This window comes from Alexandromys fortis, unplaced genomic scaffold, assembly GCF_014885135.2.
Source record: "Alexandromys fortis isolate MF-2015 unplaced genomic scaffold, M_Fortis_MF-2015_v1.1 scaffold_299, whole genome shotgun sequence".
Taxonomy (NCBI): domain Eukaryota; kingdom Metazoa; phylum Chordata; class Mammalia; order Rodentia; family Cricetidae; genus Alexandromys; species Alexandromys fortis.
This window is the reverse complement of record NW_026068187.1, coordinates 295,837-312,114: the sequence shown is the minus strand read 5'-3', so window position 1 is coordinate 312,114 and position 16,278 is coordinate 295,837. Positions and strand designations below refer to the sequence as shown.

At 39.7% G+C, this 16,278-nt stretch overlaps 1 protein-coding gene across 1 annotated transcript; it reads left to right on the top strand.

Annotated features, from left to right (window-relative positions):
* The first annotated feature begins 7,120 nt into the window (after window positions 1-7,120).
* On the top strand, window positions 7,121-7,522 carry LOC126492762 (late cornified envelope protein 1C-like). Its single transcript, XM_050129335.1, has one exon. The coding sequence runs from the start codon at window positions 7,121-7,123 to the stop codon at window positions 7,520-7,522; it is 402 nt and encodes a 133-aa protein (XP_049985292.1).
* Window positions 7,523-16,278: the final 8,756 nt, after the last annotated feature.

The following is a 16,278-nucleotide window of genomic DNA, read 5'->3' as shown; positions in this document are numbered from 1 at the left end:
TAAGCCACTGCCACATGGTGATACAGAGATTAATAGAAAATGGGTTAAATTAAGATGTAAGAATTGGCCAATAAGAAACTAGAGCTAATGGGCCAAGCAGTGATTTAATTAATACAGTTTCTGTGTGATTATTTTCAGGCTAAGCTAGCTGGGTGGCCAGGATGAACAAGCACTCCTCCTCCTATACTGTACATGTTTTCTTCTTCATTTTTTCAGTGTTTCATGTTTGAAATTTAGAACTTTGATCTAGAGTTCATTTTCTGCAAGGTGATAGATACCGGTCTAGTTTTATTTTTGTTGCAGTTGTTTTCTTTCCTCCTGCTTATGTCTTTAGCATCTGTGTTAAATGTTAAATGCGGAAGTTAGGTATACTCGTGTTTGAATTTGAAGGGTCCAAGAACAAGAATATAAAAATGTAGACTCCAAAAATAAGAATGTAGAAATAAAGAAATATAAAGTTGTAAGCCTAGGAAAATGAAAACAGACTGTCAGCAGCTTTCTCAGCAGCTTGAGGATTAACTATTAACAGTGGGTTATTTTGCTTTACAACCCATAGCTTTATTTATAAGGCCAAAGCATCTCTCTGCAAACTGAGAGCTAGCATACAGATATGAGCTGAATCAACTTTTAGGAAATAAATAAATGACCTCTGGGTTACACACTATCCCTGCTATGTGAAACTGGCAGCATCTCAAGGGAGAGCACAGGACTTCAGTAAACACTATCTGGAAGTACCAAGAAAGACAACAGATTACTAGTTTAAATTTTAAAAACTCTGTTAGTAGAGATTATAAAATAAGACAATCTTTATCTGAGTTTTTCCCTAAATGAAAAAATAATTCCTTTGTTCAGATCTAACACTTGGTGCCCCTACTATAAAAAGATGTGATCAGAAACTGGTCTTTGCCACAGCCTTACAAACACCATCTTTGGCTGTGGTTTCAGCTAGCTAATAATCAGTTTTAGCCCATGGATTTTTTATTTTATTTTCATTTTTATTTATGATTTCTGGTTTTTGGTTTCTGGAATAAAGTTTGCTTCTGGTTTATTAGACATTTGTGGTCTGTCCTCATCTTTGCGTAAACCCCCTGGACCCAACAGAATTCTCTGTTTTACTCCATTGTTCTATGTTTCTGTTGTTGTGTCAATTCAGTGTCTCCTTATTACTATGATTCTGTTGTCTGAAGATCTGGAATGGTAAGCTACTCAGCATTTTCTTTGGTTCAGTATTATTTTGACTGTACGGGGTCTTTTGTGGTTCCCTATGAATTCTATGTTACTTTTAAAAAAAGAACTCTATTTTCATTGAAATTAGACACAGGCTTTGATTGAGTTTGCTTTGATTCTGTTAAAAGCTTTTGTTAAAATGATCATTTTTACTATTTAATTATGTCAGTCTATGAGCATGGGAAGAAATGGAATTGAAAATTGGGAGGGAGACAGTGAACAAAAGGGTCATAGAGAGGACATATATACCAGTAATTGAGTAGAAGCTTCTCATGTATATAAAAGAATCTAAATGGAATCACCCAATAATGGAGAAGACAAAATCCCAACAAGACATCTTGAGCTAACAGTGCTGGGAATGGGCTAAACATGATTGATTTATTTGGGTTATAAGCCCTATGGAACTCCTAAGCAATTCAGTTGTTTGCTAAGATTACCTGTTGCTTGTTGTCTACAAACTGATGACAAAACTCTGTTGCCAAAGACAATACCTTCATATCTCATCGAACATGGAGAAATCATGCTGGTGCCTAACTGGAGTCTTCACTGCTCCTGAATAGTGTTCATGGTACTGGAAAGTAATCTGCAAGCTACAGAGGAAAAGGCAAACACCATCCAGTGATGTATCCTCTAATCTGCCATGGTGATCTGCTTGTAAAATACGCTGGCAGAATAGTGGCTCAAAGGTTATGGAAATATCCAATGACTATTTCACTGAATTTAAGCCCTAGTCCATGAGATAGATCCGATGCATGACCCTGCTTTGCTGGCCATGAGCCTGAGACTAAATAGGCCATGGAACTAGATAGAATCAAATACTACTGTATTACTAATGGAACACTATAAGTAAATAACTCCTAAAGACATTCTTGAGTCTCCATAGATCAGTGTCTCAGTTACCCAGCATTGGAGAAAGTTCATCATGCAGAGACCCATACTGGACAAGTCACTGAGAGTCCTCAATGAGATGCCTTTATCAAACCCCTCCCTCCAGGGTTCAGGGAGCTATGCTGAAGAGGACATGGAAAGAGTCCATGAGCCAGTGGGGACAGAAGATGCAAAAGAAACAATCCACTCTAGACTCAACAGCACTGAAGCTCATATGAATTCAGAAACACAGTGGTAGTAGACACAAGGCTTGCACAGGGTCAAGACAAAAGGAACATAGACACTACTATGGGCCTGTAAGTTGAAGATGGATGCCCCAACGATACAGAAGAACTTTTCTTGTCTGTCCAGGCAGCCAGATGTCTCTATCAATTCTAGAGTTTTAGAAGTTGTGTATAATGCACTTTCTGTTTACTAAGGTAATATTATATCCTTCTGCAGTCTTTGATGGAGCTGAAGAATTTATAGTTATAGTTATAGTTTTGCTTAGTTAAGATAAAGTAGATATAAGTATTGTAACTTCAATTTTTGGTGGATAACTGTTTTGTTATGTGTAATTTTACTATGTTAAAGCCTTCCTTTTCATTTAAACAGAAAAGGGAAAATGGTGTAGGATGTCCTTCTATTAATGTGTTGTTTTCATTGTTTAATGAATAAAGAAACTGCCTTGGCCTAGTTGATAGCTCATAACTTAGGTTGGTAGGGAAGACAGAACTGAATGCTGGGAGGAAGAAAGGCAGAATAGGAAAGAGACACCATGGTTCTGCCAGAGACAGACATGCCAAATCTTTCCCAGTAAGCCAGTGCCACATGGTGATAAACAGATTAATAGAAATGGGTTAAACTAAGATGTCAGAGTTAGCCAATAAGAAGTTAGAGCTAATGGGTCAAGCCGTGTTTTAATTAATACAGTGTCTGTGTGGTTATTTCAGGTGGAAGCTGGCCGGGCAGCCAAGACAAACAAGCAGACCCCTCCTTGCAACACATGCCTCTAAAACAATGTTGTATTTTTTCAATTCTACCTCTCAAGTGCAAAAAAAAGACCATTTTCATTTGGATTCCTTTAGAGCTCTTAATGATTTCTTATATTCCAGAAGATGGGGAAAGTGCCATTAAAAAGCAAAACCATCTAGGATTCTTAGCCCTCAAAATGCCAACAGTTTGCTAGTCATGATATGCACATTGTCTCGAGATGGTTGAGTCAGTCTCCAGAGGTCACATTCAAGGCTTATGTTACTGTTCCAGCTAGCATTATACTCACACACACACACACACACACACACACACACACACAAAACTATGCACAGGAGGTGAGTAGACGACCTGGGTATTGTCCCACACAGAGGCAGAAGTGTGGACTAGCTGGCGTCTCAGCCACATAACCCTTGAATCCTAAGGTGAGCTATGTGGAAACCATTGGGAAATCAGGTATCTTGTCCTGACCTCTCCCAATTGCTAAGCCTCCTGGAACAACTGAAGAGACTAAAATAAAATCATGTGAGACGGGGAAAGGTTTCTCAAGGTCATGTGGACACTCAGACCTCAATTCTGCCTCAGACTTCAGGTTCCAATGGGATGAACCAAGTTTAGAAGTATCTGTTTCTTAACTTACATAATCAATGAAGATGTGAGGGAGAGGATTAAACATCACCAAGTAGCTACAGGATGAATGTGTTAAAATACCGCAGATAAAAACAAAAACTCTAAGAAAGGTTGTTAAGGATTTCATCATGACTACATTAAACATCATGGATAAAAAAATAAAAATGTGTAACTGAGCTGCATTATCATAGCAGTTAAAGTTTGTGGCATATAATTTAGAGAAAATCATAATCAAAGAACAGAAATTGACATCATTCACCTAAGAACAAATTTGAAAGCAGCTGGGGAAAGCTTCCAATAAAGTAACACTAAGGGCTCCACATCATAAGTTTCTCCTTGTGTTCACTGGTATACAGTCCTGAACAAGTCTTAGCTGCCGACTCTGTGGTAGTTATCATTGGGAGGGTTAGGGTCTTCTATGCTTCTGATGCTGCAACATAGCAAATGGAAGATCAAGGGGCTCTAGGGGCTGTATTTTGAGTTAGAACTTTGAGAATTTATAAATACTAGATGTATTTGAAAGAGAATATGATATTCAAACATGCAGGCAGAATTTAGATACACATAATTAGATGATATGAGGTAGAGAAGCACACATCTCTCTATATGAAACTATACATTAATAAATACTCATATTTCTCTATTGTATTTTATTTGTGCTCAACTTGCTCATGTGTCTCAGGTGCATTTTATTTCCAAGGACTGAGACTTCCAGAGCCCACCAGCATTTAAGGAGAAGAGATTTTGCCAATTTAGTCTGTATTTTCTTCGTATTGACGCTTTTATCTCTTTGAATTTGCTTAATCTCAATGATTCTCTAGAAACATATTATTACATAATGAATAACAACTATTTGTATTAAATACTGAAAATAAAAATATTCAAAATAATTGTTCCTATATAGTCTATAGACATGTAGAATATGAATGAAAATCAGAGGCACACAGAGAAGACAGAGTGCTAATGACCACAGAAACACATTTTTGTGAACTACTAATCAATGATTTTATTTAAAATAACCTACCTTCTTTCAGTCAGGGGCATAGCCTGCTATTGCTTTATCTGACACGAAGGTGTAGACTAATTCTATTTTTCTATTTCTAATAGGTGAAGAACATGATTCCCTCTACGTCATGTGAACCGTTTTCCTGATTTTCTTCTTACTAACAAGCCATCTGACCTCTCTAGTAACAGCACACTGGTTCCTAGAGAGGGATATGCTGGCTGCTAAAGAGTTTCCAGAAACTGTGAAATGGTAAAGACAAGAATAGCACATTCCTAAAGCAGGATTACTTGTAAATTCAAGAACTATCCAATATAAAGTTATATGCCAAACCAATTAAAAAACAGACCAAGTGAGGACACCCACTTTCTCTGGTCACAACAATTGCATTTTTATAATTAATGAATAATATATTTCAAGTCTTGGATTTACTTGGGAAATTTTTATACATATCATTAATTTTACATCCCTATATACTTTGTTTTAAAAGATTACATTTTTATTTTTAAGGATGTACATGTGTGTGTGTTTGTGTGTGTGTGTGTGTGCGCACGTGAGCGCGTCTGTGTTTGTACCTTGGAGGTAAGAAGAAGGTGTTAGAGGCCCTCAAGATAGAGTTCCAGGGGCTGTGAGATGTCCAGAGTAGATGTTGGGAACCAAACTCGGATCCTCTACAAGAGCAGTGTGCATTCTTCACTGAGGAGCATCTCTCCATTTCTGTCTCTAGAGCAGTATACTCACCCTGTATTTAGCAATTTGAACATATGTCTGCTGTAAGCTATGTACCATGATGCTCTATTTCAGTGAGCCACGTTTTTACTGCTCCAATATTTCATTCATTTTTATAATATTCTATAAATATTCTTCTTAACATTCCACTGTAATAGTTCAATGGAAAATGAAGCAGGAAAAGTAGACTTTCAGAACCACATCTCAGCATAACTTGATACTGAACCAGATGCATTATGCACCTTTTAATAATGTTGGCATCCAAATTGTACCCATACAGGAACAGTTGGGAACTACATGAATGGAAGCTGAAATTCAAGGTTTTATTATGTCAATTAGGATATTAGCTGCAGATATCACACGAAGAGCCAGGAGAAAAGGAGGAAGCCAGAGGTATGACTGGTTCCCAATGCAGGTACTCTGTGGGTATGCCAGGTTTAAGGATCCAGGAATCTACTTCCTCCCTTCATGCCTAAACCATGTCCTAAGACAGCATTCCTTGGCCCCAAGGCTGTTGGGATCATCTGGTCATCACCAGTCACATAACAATGTGGATGTCACGAGGCAGAGCCACCCCTATTCACACACTCTCTGACAGGCTGAGACAGAGGCCAGGATCAGACTAAAAGGGCTGAGGGATAGGGCACTTCCATCATTCACCTCCTGAGATATCCACAGATCGTGAGCTGCCTCTCAACTTGGTAAGTATCCATGGGAGGCAAAAGCAGAGACTTTTCCAGAGGGGTTGCCAGACTAGAGTTGGACAGGAGTCTAGGAGGGGTCTCCCCACCTAGAGGACATTGATAGATCATAAAACATAGTGAAGAGTGAGGGGCGAGGAAATAGGGACATGAATACACACAAGCTACTGCTCTGAAAGACTGCAATTGTTGGATAATTCTGATTCTGGAGAGGATGATGTACCTTCACTGTTAGGACCACTCGGGATGGGACACTGAGTGCAGAGACCTGAGCATCTGGACAGGCTCAGGGGAGAGTTAGCCTGTAAAGAAAAAGCTTCCACTAACTCCTGAGAAGAGCTGGTTCAGGAAAGGTCAACAGAGTCTCACTTAGGCTTGGGAAAGAAATAGAGCCATGGTTCTGGGATCTGTTCACACCCTTCTCTGATCAAGAAGACACTACCTGGAAGACACTGACTTTGTCGACCTTGAGCTGTGGAGGTGGTGATTTGTACACCTCTGAACTCTGTACTCACTACAGGGTTTCATAGTCCCAAGGCAGATTTGAGTGGGTTTGCATATATTTTTTTAGGACTGGGAGTATCAGTAATATAAAAGGTCTCAAATGCTGACTTTAAACTAAAATCACCTTCAAGTAGTGATTACTCTCTTTGCTTTTCAATTACTTTTCTTTGAAATAATCTGTATACCGGCACTCGTGTGAGGACTAAGACTAATACACATTTTCAGTTGTCACTAGATAATCATTCAGAGCTTCTGGATACTGGGTGACAATGAGTATTTTCTTGCATGGGTTTCTGAGGTTTTTGAATTCATGATGAACATATTGTGACATTGTATGTTATAAAAGAAAGGACTATGAATGGTTGCTTTGGGGCTTATAGGTAAAATTCAGGTAGCAAGAATGTTTCAGTGTCTGGTGTCTGACATGTGTGTGGTTCTCTTGCAGCTCCTGAAACCCTAGACGGAGATGTCCTGCCAGCAGAGCCAGCAGCAGTGCCAGCCCCCTCCCAAGTGTGCCCCCAAGTGCCCTCCCAAGTGCCAGACACCAAAATGTCCTCCTAAATGTCCCCCTAAGTGTCCTCCTGTCTCTTCCTGCTGCAGTTTGGGTTCCGGGGGCTGCTGTGGTTCCAGTTCCGGGGGCTGCTGTGGTTCAAGCTCCGGGGGCTGCTGCAGCTCTGGCAGTGGTGGCTGCTGCCTGAGCCACCACAGGCCCCGCAGATCTCTCCATCGCAGACACCAGAGCTCTGGATGCTGTAGCAGTGGGGGCAGCAGTGGCTGCTGTGGCAGCAGCAGTGGCAGCAGTGGCTGCTGTGGCAGCAGCGGTGGTGGCAGCTGTGGCAGTAGCCAGCAGTCTGGTGGCTGTTGCTAAGCTGATGAGGAAGACTTCACCAAGTGTTGCAGGAGGCAGACTGGTCCAGGCTTGCTGCCCTCTCCTGCTTCGTTCTTTGGACTTTGCTCTGAGATGCTGACATCTGTGAAAGGTTCTTCATTCCACTCACCAGATAACAGTGCCCCTTTGTCTCCTCGTTACAAATAAAAAAGCCTTGGCAACTAGTCCTGACAAGACTCTTGTTCATTTCTCAGCATCGTCCTCATCCCATCCCTTAGTCATCTTTTCTACTCTCAGAGAGTTGCCCTCTGACCTCTTTAATTATGTGTGTGTGTCCTATAACTTTGTAACAACTCTTCTACTGTATCTGTAAGAACTACAATGGTGTTTTTATTTGTAATCTGATTTGAGGACTTAGAAATGGCAGTTACTTCTCACAGTTTTAAAACCTGAGAAAAACTCATTGTCAATGGACTTGAAGATCAATGTTCACTGTTAGACACTTACTTGAAGGACAAAAATCAATGCTCAGATTAATTGAGGACAAAGGGCACATCCATCGGCCAGTCTTTCCTCTTCACAACCGTGTTTTTCTTCCTCTGTTATAAACAAAGTTTTGAAGAAGACCTACAGAAATTCTCATTGTTTCCATCCCTTTATTTTGCTGCTGTAGCTGAGTTGTTACAGTGTGGGAACTTCCGCACAGCTGCCCACCACAATGGTCTCCCTCCTTCCCTTCTGCTGGTGGCTGTGTAAATCTTGACATCGAGGAGGTCAGCACTCAAGAGTGGATGGTTTGGCAATCTTTGCCTGTGCCTGCTCCATCTTCTGTGATTTGTTTTCAAATCAAGTCACTGAAGTTGCACTAAGACAGTTGTTTCTGACTCTGCCCTGTCCTTAGTAGGAAACAGGCTTTGTTGTCATTTTCCCAGGGTCACTTCAACATCAAGCGGCACCCAGATGCAGTCTTTCGTCCTTCAACCTTCTTTTTTAAGTTTAGGTACACATGTGTAATAATATAAAAATGTCCTACATCATTTAAATCACAGTGTTATACATAATTTAAACACAATGAAATTCATTATTTAAATAGAAAGTTGAATTACCCTTCCACTATCATTTAGAGTTATATGCCATAAAGAGTAATATTGTTCACACTGTGAATATTGTGAGAACTTGTCATTTAATATTTGAGCAATTTATAAAAGAGAATAGTCCTCCTAGAACATACAAATGAAACTGCAGCTGAACATAATTTCAATAAAATTAATTATATGTTATAGAAAGCACCATTGAACTGATAGAAGATATCAATTTAGAAAAGTATGATGCATATTACACATTTCTACACATTCACAGGTATTTCAATCTAAACTCCATAAATGGTTTTTAAAAATGTGCAAGATTTTTCCTTCTGTGTTTGATGAGTCTAGCTTCATGTTATGGTTGGGTTCATATATTCAACTGCATATGACTTGATTTTTGTCAGGACTGAATACAAATTCATTGATTATGCACACCACAGTTTCATTGTCCACACTGATGGTCATCTAGGCTGGTTCTATATGATGGCTGTTACCAATAATTCAGTGAGAACCAAGAGTGGGTAGAAGAAGGAGAAGAATTACAGCTCAAAGACCCAGAAAATATATTCGACAAAACTATAGAAGAAAACTTTCCCAACCTAAAGAAGAATATTCCTATGAAGGTACAAGAAGCATACAGAACACCAAATAGACTGGATCAAAAAAAATCCCCTTGCCATATAATAATCAAAACACAAAACACACAAATAAAGAAAGAATATTAAGAGCTGCAAAGGAAAAACGTCAAGTAGCATATAAAGGTAAACCTATCAGAATTACACCTGAGTTCTCTATAGAAACCATAAAAGCCAGACGGTCTTGGATAGATGTGCTGAAGAAACTAAGAGACCATGGATGCAAGCTCAGACTACTATACCCAGCCAAGCTTTCTTTCACCATCAATGAAGAAAACAAGATATTTCAGGATAAAAACAAATTTAAACAATACGTAGCCACAAACCCAGCCTTACAGAAAGTAATAGAAGGAAAATCACAACCAAAGGAACCCAACAACACTCACAATAACTTAGACATCTAACAACCCTCCACAAGCACAACCCAGAGAAGGGAAACACACAAACTCTATCACAAAAAAAATGGAGTTAACAACCACTGGTCATTAATATCACTTAATATCAATGGTCTCAATTCACCTATAAAAAGGCACAAGTTAAGAGAATGGATGCAAAAACGGGATCCAACATTCTGCTGTTTACAAGAAATACACCTCAACCATAAAGACAGACATTTACTCAGAGTTAATGGTTGGGAAAAGGTTTTTCAATCAAATGGACGTAAGAAACAAGCGGGTATGGCTATACTAATATCTAACAAAATTGACTTCAAACCAAAATCAATCAGAAGAGATGGAGAGGGACACTTTATATTCATAACAGGAACAATTCATCAAGATGAAGTCTCAATCCTAAATATCTATGCCCCTAATATAAAAGCACCCACATATGTAAAAGAAACATTACTAGAACTCAAAGCACACATCAAACCCCACACACTAATAGTAGGAGACTTCAACATACCTCTCTCACCAATGGACAGGTCAACCAGACAGAAACCTAACAGAGAAATAAGAGAACTAATGGAGGTAATGAATCAAATCGACCTAGCAGACATCTGTAGAACATCCCACCCAAATAAGAAAGAATATACCTTCTTCTCAGTATCTTATGGAACTTTCTCAAAAATTGATCACATACTCGGTAACAAAGCAAACATCCACAGAGATATAAAAAAAATTAGTAACCACTTGTGTCTTATCAGATCACCATGGAATAAAGTTAGAATTTAACAACAATTCTACCCCCAGAAAGCCTACAAACTCATGGAAACTGAACAGTCAACTACTGAACCACCCTTGGGTCAGGGAAGAAATAAAGAGACTTATACTTTAAAAAAGAAAAATGGAATTTACAGTACTATATGACCCAGTTAGACCACTCCTGGGCATATACCCAAAGGATTCAGTAGTGTATTGCAGAGATAATTGAACATCCATAGTCATCGCTGCTCTTTTCATAAGAAGTGTGTTGGCTAGGTGTTTTGAAGCTGGGCACAAGCTGGTCATCTGGGAAAAGGAACCACAGTTGGGAAACGCCTTCACCAGACTGTCTGTAGGGCATTTTCATGACTAATGATTGATGGGAGTGGGTCCAGGCCACTGGGGGCGGTGCCATCCCTGGCAGGATGTATAAGAAAGCAAGCTGAGCAAACCATGGAAGCAAGGCAGTAGTCAGTGCACCTCCACAATTTTTGTTTCAATTTTTGCCTACGGTTCCTTCCTTGAGTTCCTGCCCAGGGTTTCTTCATGACAGAGTGTAGCTGTAAGATGAAATAAACCTTTTCCTCCCCAGGTTGTTTTGGGTCATGGTATTTATCACAGCAATGGAATCCTAATAAGGACACTAGGAAATGGAAACAGCTTAAACGTCCTTGAACTGATGAATGGATAATAAATATGAGGTGCATACACACAATGGAAATTTACTCAACTTTGGAGAAAAATGAAATTTTCAGGAAAACGGATGGAACTAGAGACAATAGATGATAGAGGAGAACATAGGTAAGAGAGGGAGAGGAATTTAAGGAGGGGAGGGGTAGCGAAAGAATTAATCAAAACAAAGAGTGTACAAAAAGGTCATATGGAAACCTACTATCTTATATTTAAAACTACAAAAGGGAAATTGAAAGCAATGTTGTTCATAGAAACAGAGAATTTCTAAGCAACATTCCCAGTACAGATACTTCTATGAGAGTCAGGGCTGGAGAGATGGCTCAGCTCAGTTAAGAGCACTGGTTGCTCTTCAAGAGGACCCAGGTTCAATTCCCAGCACCCACATGACAACTCGTAGCTGTCTGTAACTCCTGTTCTGGAGATCTGATCCTGCCTACATATCTGCAGGCAAAACACCAATGTATATAGAAAAGCTTAGTTTTAGAAAAGGTTTTATTAGTCAAGGAAGCTCCAAAGGCCTTTCAAACAATGCAGGCTCTCTTTAGTCCCCGTCTTCCCCTCATAACTAGTAAGCAAATAAGACCTGATTGCTGAAGACACCACAAGCTTCAGTACAAGATGCAGAGAAAGCAAGCCAATAGGTGCAGTGCAGGCAGCAGTGGGAGAAAAGGCACCGGTGGTTTTACCCAGCTGTGAACGCTAGGAAGGTAAGAGGTGCCCACTGGTGTCATAGTGGCATGACTACCACGGGAGCCAGCCAACCACACCCTAACTAGATCTGAAGCCTGCTTCACAAATGAAATCTACACCTGGTCAGAGGTCCAGTCAACAACTCATGTCTAGAGAGCTCATAGGCACAAGAGATAACTATTACTATTGCTTGTTAAATTGTCATAGTATCAAATAGCCTTCTAAACATCTGTGTTTATACTCACAGACAACAACTACTTTCATCCTTAACTAGAGAAGTCACTCTCTAAGTGAACAGTGGCAAATGTAAGGACATATAGATTCCCAAAGTGCTGAGGATAAAACATTAAGTACCCAGCCTTTCAAAGTCTGAAAGTAATTGGTTCTCTCCTAAATTTATGGGCCTTGCTTCCATCCATTCGTTGCCCTGATGATCTTACAAGAAATAAAACTTACATGTGCAAATTTTCTTTTTAAAACTGAGGTGATCAAATATTGTCGTCTACTCACTGAATCCAGATCTTTCCAGAAAGATTCTGATTCAACAGAAGGGACAGGGCAGGGAACCATGACTGCTCTTTGGATAGGAGAGGGGGGGTGAGAGGAGTGGGGGGAGGGGGAGAAGAGAGGGGGGAGGGGGGGAGGAGGGGGGGGGGGGGGGGGGGGGGGGGGGGGGGGGGGGGGGGGGGGGGGGGGGGGGGGGGGGGGGGGGGGAGGGAAATGGGAGGCTGGGAGGAGGCGGAAACTTTTTTTTCTTATTCTCAATGAAAAAAAAGAAAAAGGAAAAAAAAAACAGAAGGGACAGAAATGGGTTCACTTATGGACAATCAAAAGGTACCACTATAGCTTTAGGCTAAACTTACAGACAAGTCCCATTAACGCATTCTGGGTTCGCCATGAGAAGACAGCAGGGTGCAGAGCAGATAGTGATAATTAGTTCTGTCTGGCAGGGTTACGGCTCAATCCTCGGGCAGTCTGTAGAGAAAGGAGTGGGATACGCCACAAAGAAAGCTAAGTATCCAATCATGGGGAGCATAAAACACGAATTTTAAAGGTTTGTGTACTCTTCCTAATTCAAGGCCTCATCAGAGCCAGATATCCACTAATGGTTAGTTTAAATCTACGCATAGATGATCCAGATACAACATCATAAACAGTCAGACATCCAGCTGTGAACAGACAGAAGACAGCTCTAGACAAATAGTATATTCTCAAGGTCAGATATAAATTCATGGAGAGTTTGGCTCTAGTCACAGAGAAGATGAGTCCAATAGAACCAGCCAGCCATGAACAGTCAAAAGATAGCTACAGATGCCTAAAGACAAGTTCAGTAACAGCTTGTAACCTGTACACAAAGACAAGAACTCTGCCACACTCAGAGACCCAGTTATAACGCATGAAAAGCTTGGATGAATGAGAAATAAGACAAGGGCCCATCCATTGTAAGGAAAACATGAAGACTGAAGGTCTATGCACACAGTATAAACAGAAAACAAGCATCCAGTTATAGTCAATAGAGTTATAGTCAAGGGCAGTTTGGAGATTGAAATGGACTCTCAGCTTTTGTCCATAGTCACTCCGGTATGGCTATAAGCAGCTATGGCTCAACACAGGAGGAAAGAAATGTGCCAGTTAATCTCCATCATCAATGTAGAAGGGTTTAGAAGTGTATACAACCACATTTCTGAGAGCATCTATAAGGATATTTCAGAAGGATTTCAAACTATCTCCACATAATGGGATCTCAAGCTGAATAAAATTGAGGAAGCAAGCTGAAAACTAATTCATTTCTTGCATGCCTAACTACAGACACGAGGAGGCAAGGCACTTTACCTTCCTTACCATGAGGAACTGTATCCTCTCTAATTCTAAGCCAAAATAAACCCATCCCTAAGTTGCTTTCATCAGATATTGTATAACAGCAATGAGAAAAGTAACTAGTCATGGAGAGTTGGAAGGAGTTGCAAACCTTCCGGATATCAACATGACCAGGAATACTCCAGATCCAGACAAGGATATCAGAATCTAGTGTAACAACAGCAAATACTGTATCTCAATGTGAACGACCAGACATTCCATCTGCTCACAGACTATCTGCATCTACCTATCTGGATCAAGTACATGCAGATACCCAGAGTCCCAATGTAGTAACGATACTGACCATAATCAGAAGATTCGTGGAGAAAGTGAACATCAGTCAGTCCATAGCTGGTCTGAACATGATTAGAAACAAGTTCAGACAGAGAGGTAGAGAACAGATCTCGACACTCAGACTCTTACCAAGAGCAGATACAAACTGCAAGGATTAATAGCCATGGACAGCCAAAATCTAGTATCAGCATATGGTTTTTATATGGGCAATCAGAGATGAGTATGGGAAGTCAGAATTAGACACAATCACTGTATACAGTTTGAATCTTTTATAAGCAAGGAGGCTCTAATTAAAGTCATCCCAAGGCTGATGAAGGACAAAGAGAAAACAGATAAATAGGCTTTTCCTTCACATAACAAGCCACAGTATGTTATAGAGAGTCTGATCTAGTCCGAAAAGAAGAGGTGTCACCTGCCACAGAAAAGTTAGAAAATTGTCCAGGAATATAGATATTAATTCATAGGCAAACTGTATCTACCTATAGATTTTTTTTGGAATTACAGGTCACTATTTAATTCCAAAATTTTACATTATATCACCACGTATATACAAATGGTGTAAAACAAGTACAGTGCTATTTTTAATACAAAATAAACATCTGTTTTATTTAAAAAAACTATACTTTATATCTACAAAGACAACCCATCTTTTCCAAACAATAGCCAAAATGAAAACTCTAAAATCTCCACCACAGGAAGCTGCTTTTAAGCCATTCCAGAAGAACGGACCCACAATACACAACAGAGCTGTTCCGAATACTGCAGCTGGAATTTCTATGTTTTAGAATTGTTTTTTCCCAATGCATTAAATTGTAGTTTGGGGTCATTTTTCTTATCTCAGCAATTTTCTCAGATCATAGATGAGCAAACTAACATTAAAATATTTACAATTAACTCGCTGTTCTAAAAATAAAAGCTCTTAATAGTTTGCCTCAGTTATTTTAAATTTATTTACATACATGAAATGTGCTTTTTATTCTCTTAAAAAATGCAACTTTCATGTTACACCCTCGTCCGGAAGTTTCCCTTGCTATGCTGTATGACTCTGACACTTCTATAACCTCTAGAGAAAATGGCTTCTAGATAGTAAATGTCACTTAGTTCAGCACCGTTCTTTATTGGTCTCTATAAATTTGTCAGTAGCTGCGAGGAGACCCAGACCTAGCTCTACTGAGGAAGCAGAGCGACTGTCCTGAGGGAGTACTGGGAACACCGTCTTCCAGCCACTCCTGAGTTTTTAGAAGGACCATTTCAGAATACTGCTGTTACCTCTAAAAGTGCTGACTTTAAAAGTTCTACTAAGAAAACTATCCGTTTGGAAACCAGCTTGTTTTTTTTATGTACTAAGTCTCTGGTGTAGAAAAACTGGTATGTGCTGTTACCTAGGGTATTTAAATATGTCCTGTCAAACACCAAAGGCTGTTTCACTTCTGTGAAATATTTAAAGCAATGGTCCCAACAATGTAACTTCATTTCTAATGACTGTTCAATTTGTTTTACATAAAAATTTCTTTTAAAAAGAGGCAACTGATTAAAACAACAACATGGCCAGCACCATTATACAAGCAATGTTATTGGGTACTGAAGTCTCACAATGTTCTCTAGATTGGACCCCCTGAAGCAACCCTGCATTAATAACCCTTCTTCTCCCAAACCTGAGACTTTCCTTGCTGGGAAGCTTTCACCCAGGCTCCAACAATCACTTCTTATTTTGGACAGCTCAAAAGGCAAACCCTTTAATCACTAGGAAACAATGAAGTTCTCGGGGAGCCTGGTTTCTTACACTAGACTTTCCTACCTGATAACTGAGTCTCTGCTACTCCGTGTGTGTTAAGTTCCATGAGAACACTTTCCCATTCACACTTGAGCTCAGTGAGCAGCTACAGCGTTTTAGTTAAGACCATGTGTTGGGAGTCCCCCACCAAGTATTCTATGAGCCAAGGCGAGGCCTTTTCCTGGGGGATGATTCTTCTTCCTCATCTTCCTCTTCATCATCTGGATAGTCCACTAAGCCAACCAAACTCCCCTATAGAAGAATGAAGAATATGCTTTAACTTATTTAACCTTAAAAAAAAAAAACCCAAATTAGCATGAAAACCCAGCATGGTACCAATATAGTCCATAAGATATTAGAAGTCATTTTCTAAATAGAATATGTGATGTAAAGACATTTGAATGGAAGAGGGGAAATTACAACAGTTTACTGTGTACTAACTGCGGGCAGTCCCACCCTCAGCTTTTCTGCTGTTTCTGATTTTTTTTTTCATGAAACTTAAGAATTCACTTTAACAAAGTATCACAAAGAAAATGACACCCACCCTCAAACAACACCTGGAAAAGATAAAAAAGCGTGTTAGATATAAAGTCTCTAGTTTTTACATAAATTTATTTTATTATAC

Coding starts and splice junctions, on each gene's coding strand:
- LOC126492762 (XM_050129335.1), top strand. CDS start 7,121: ATGTCCTGCCAGCAGAGCCAGCAGCAGTGCCAGCCCCCTCCCAAGTGT.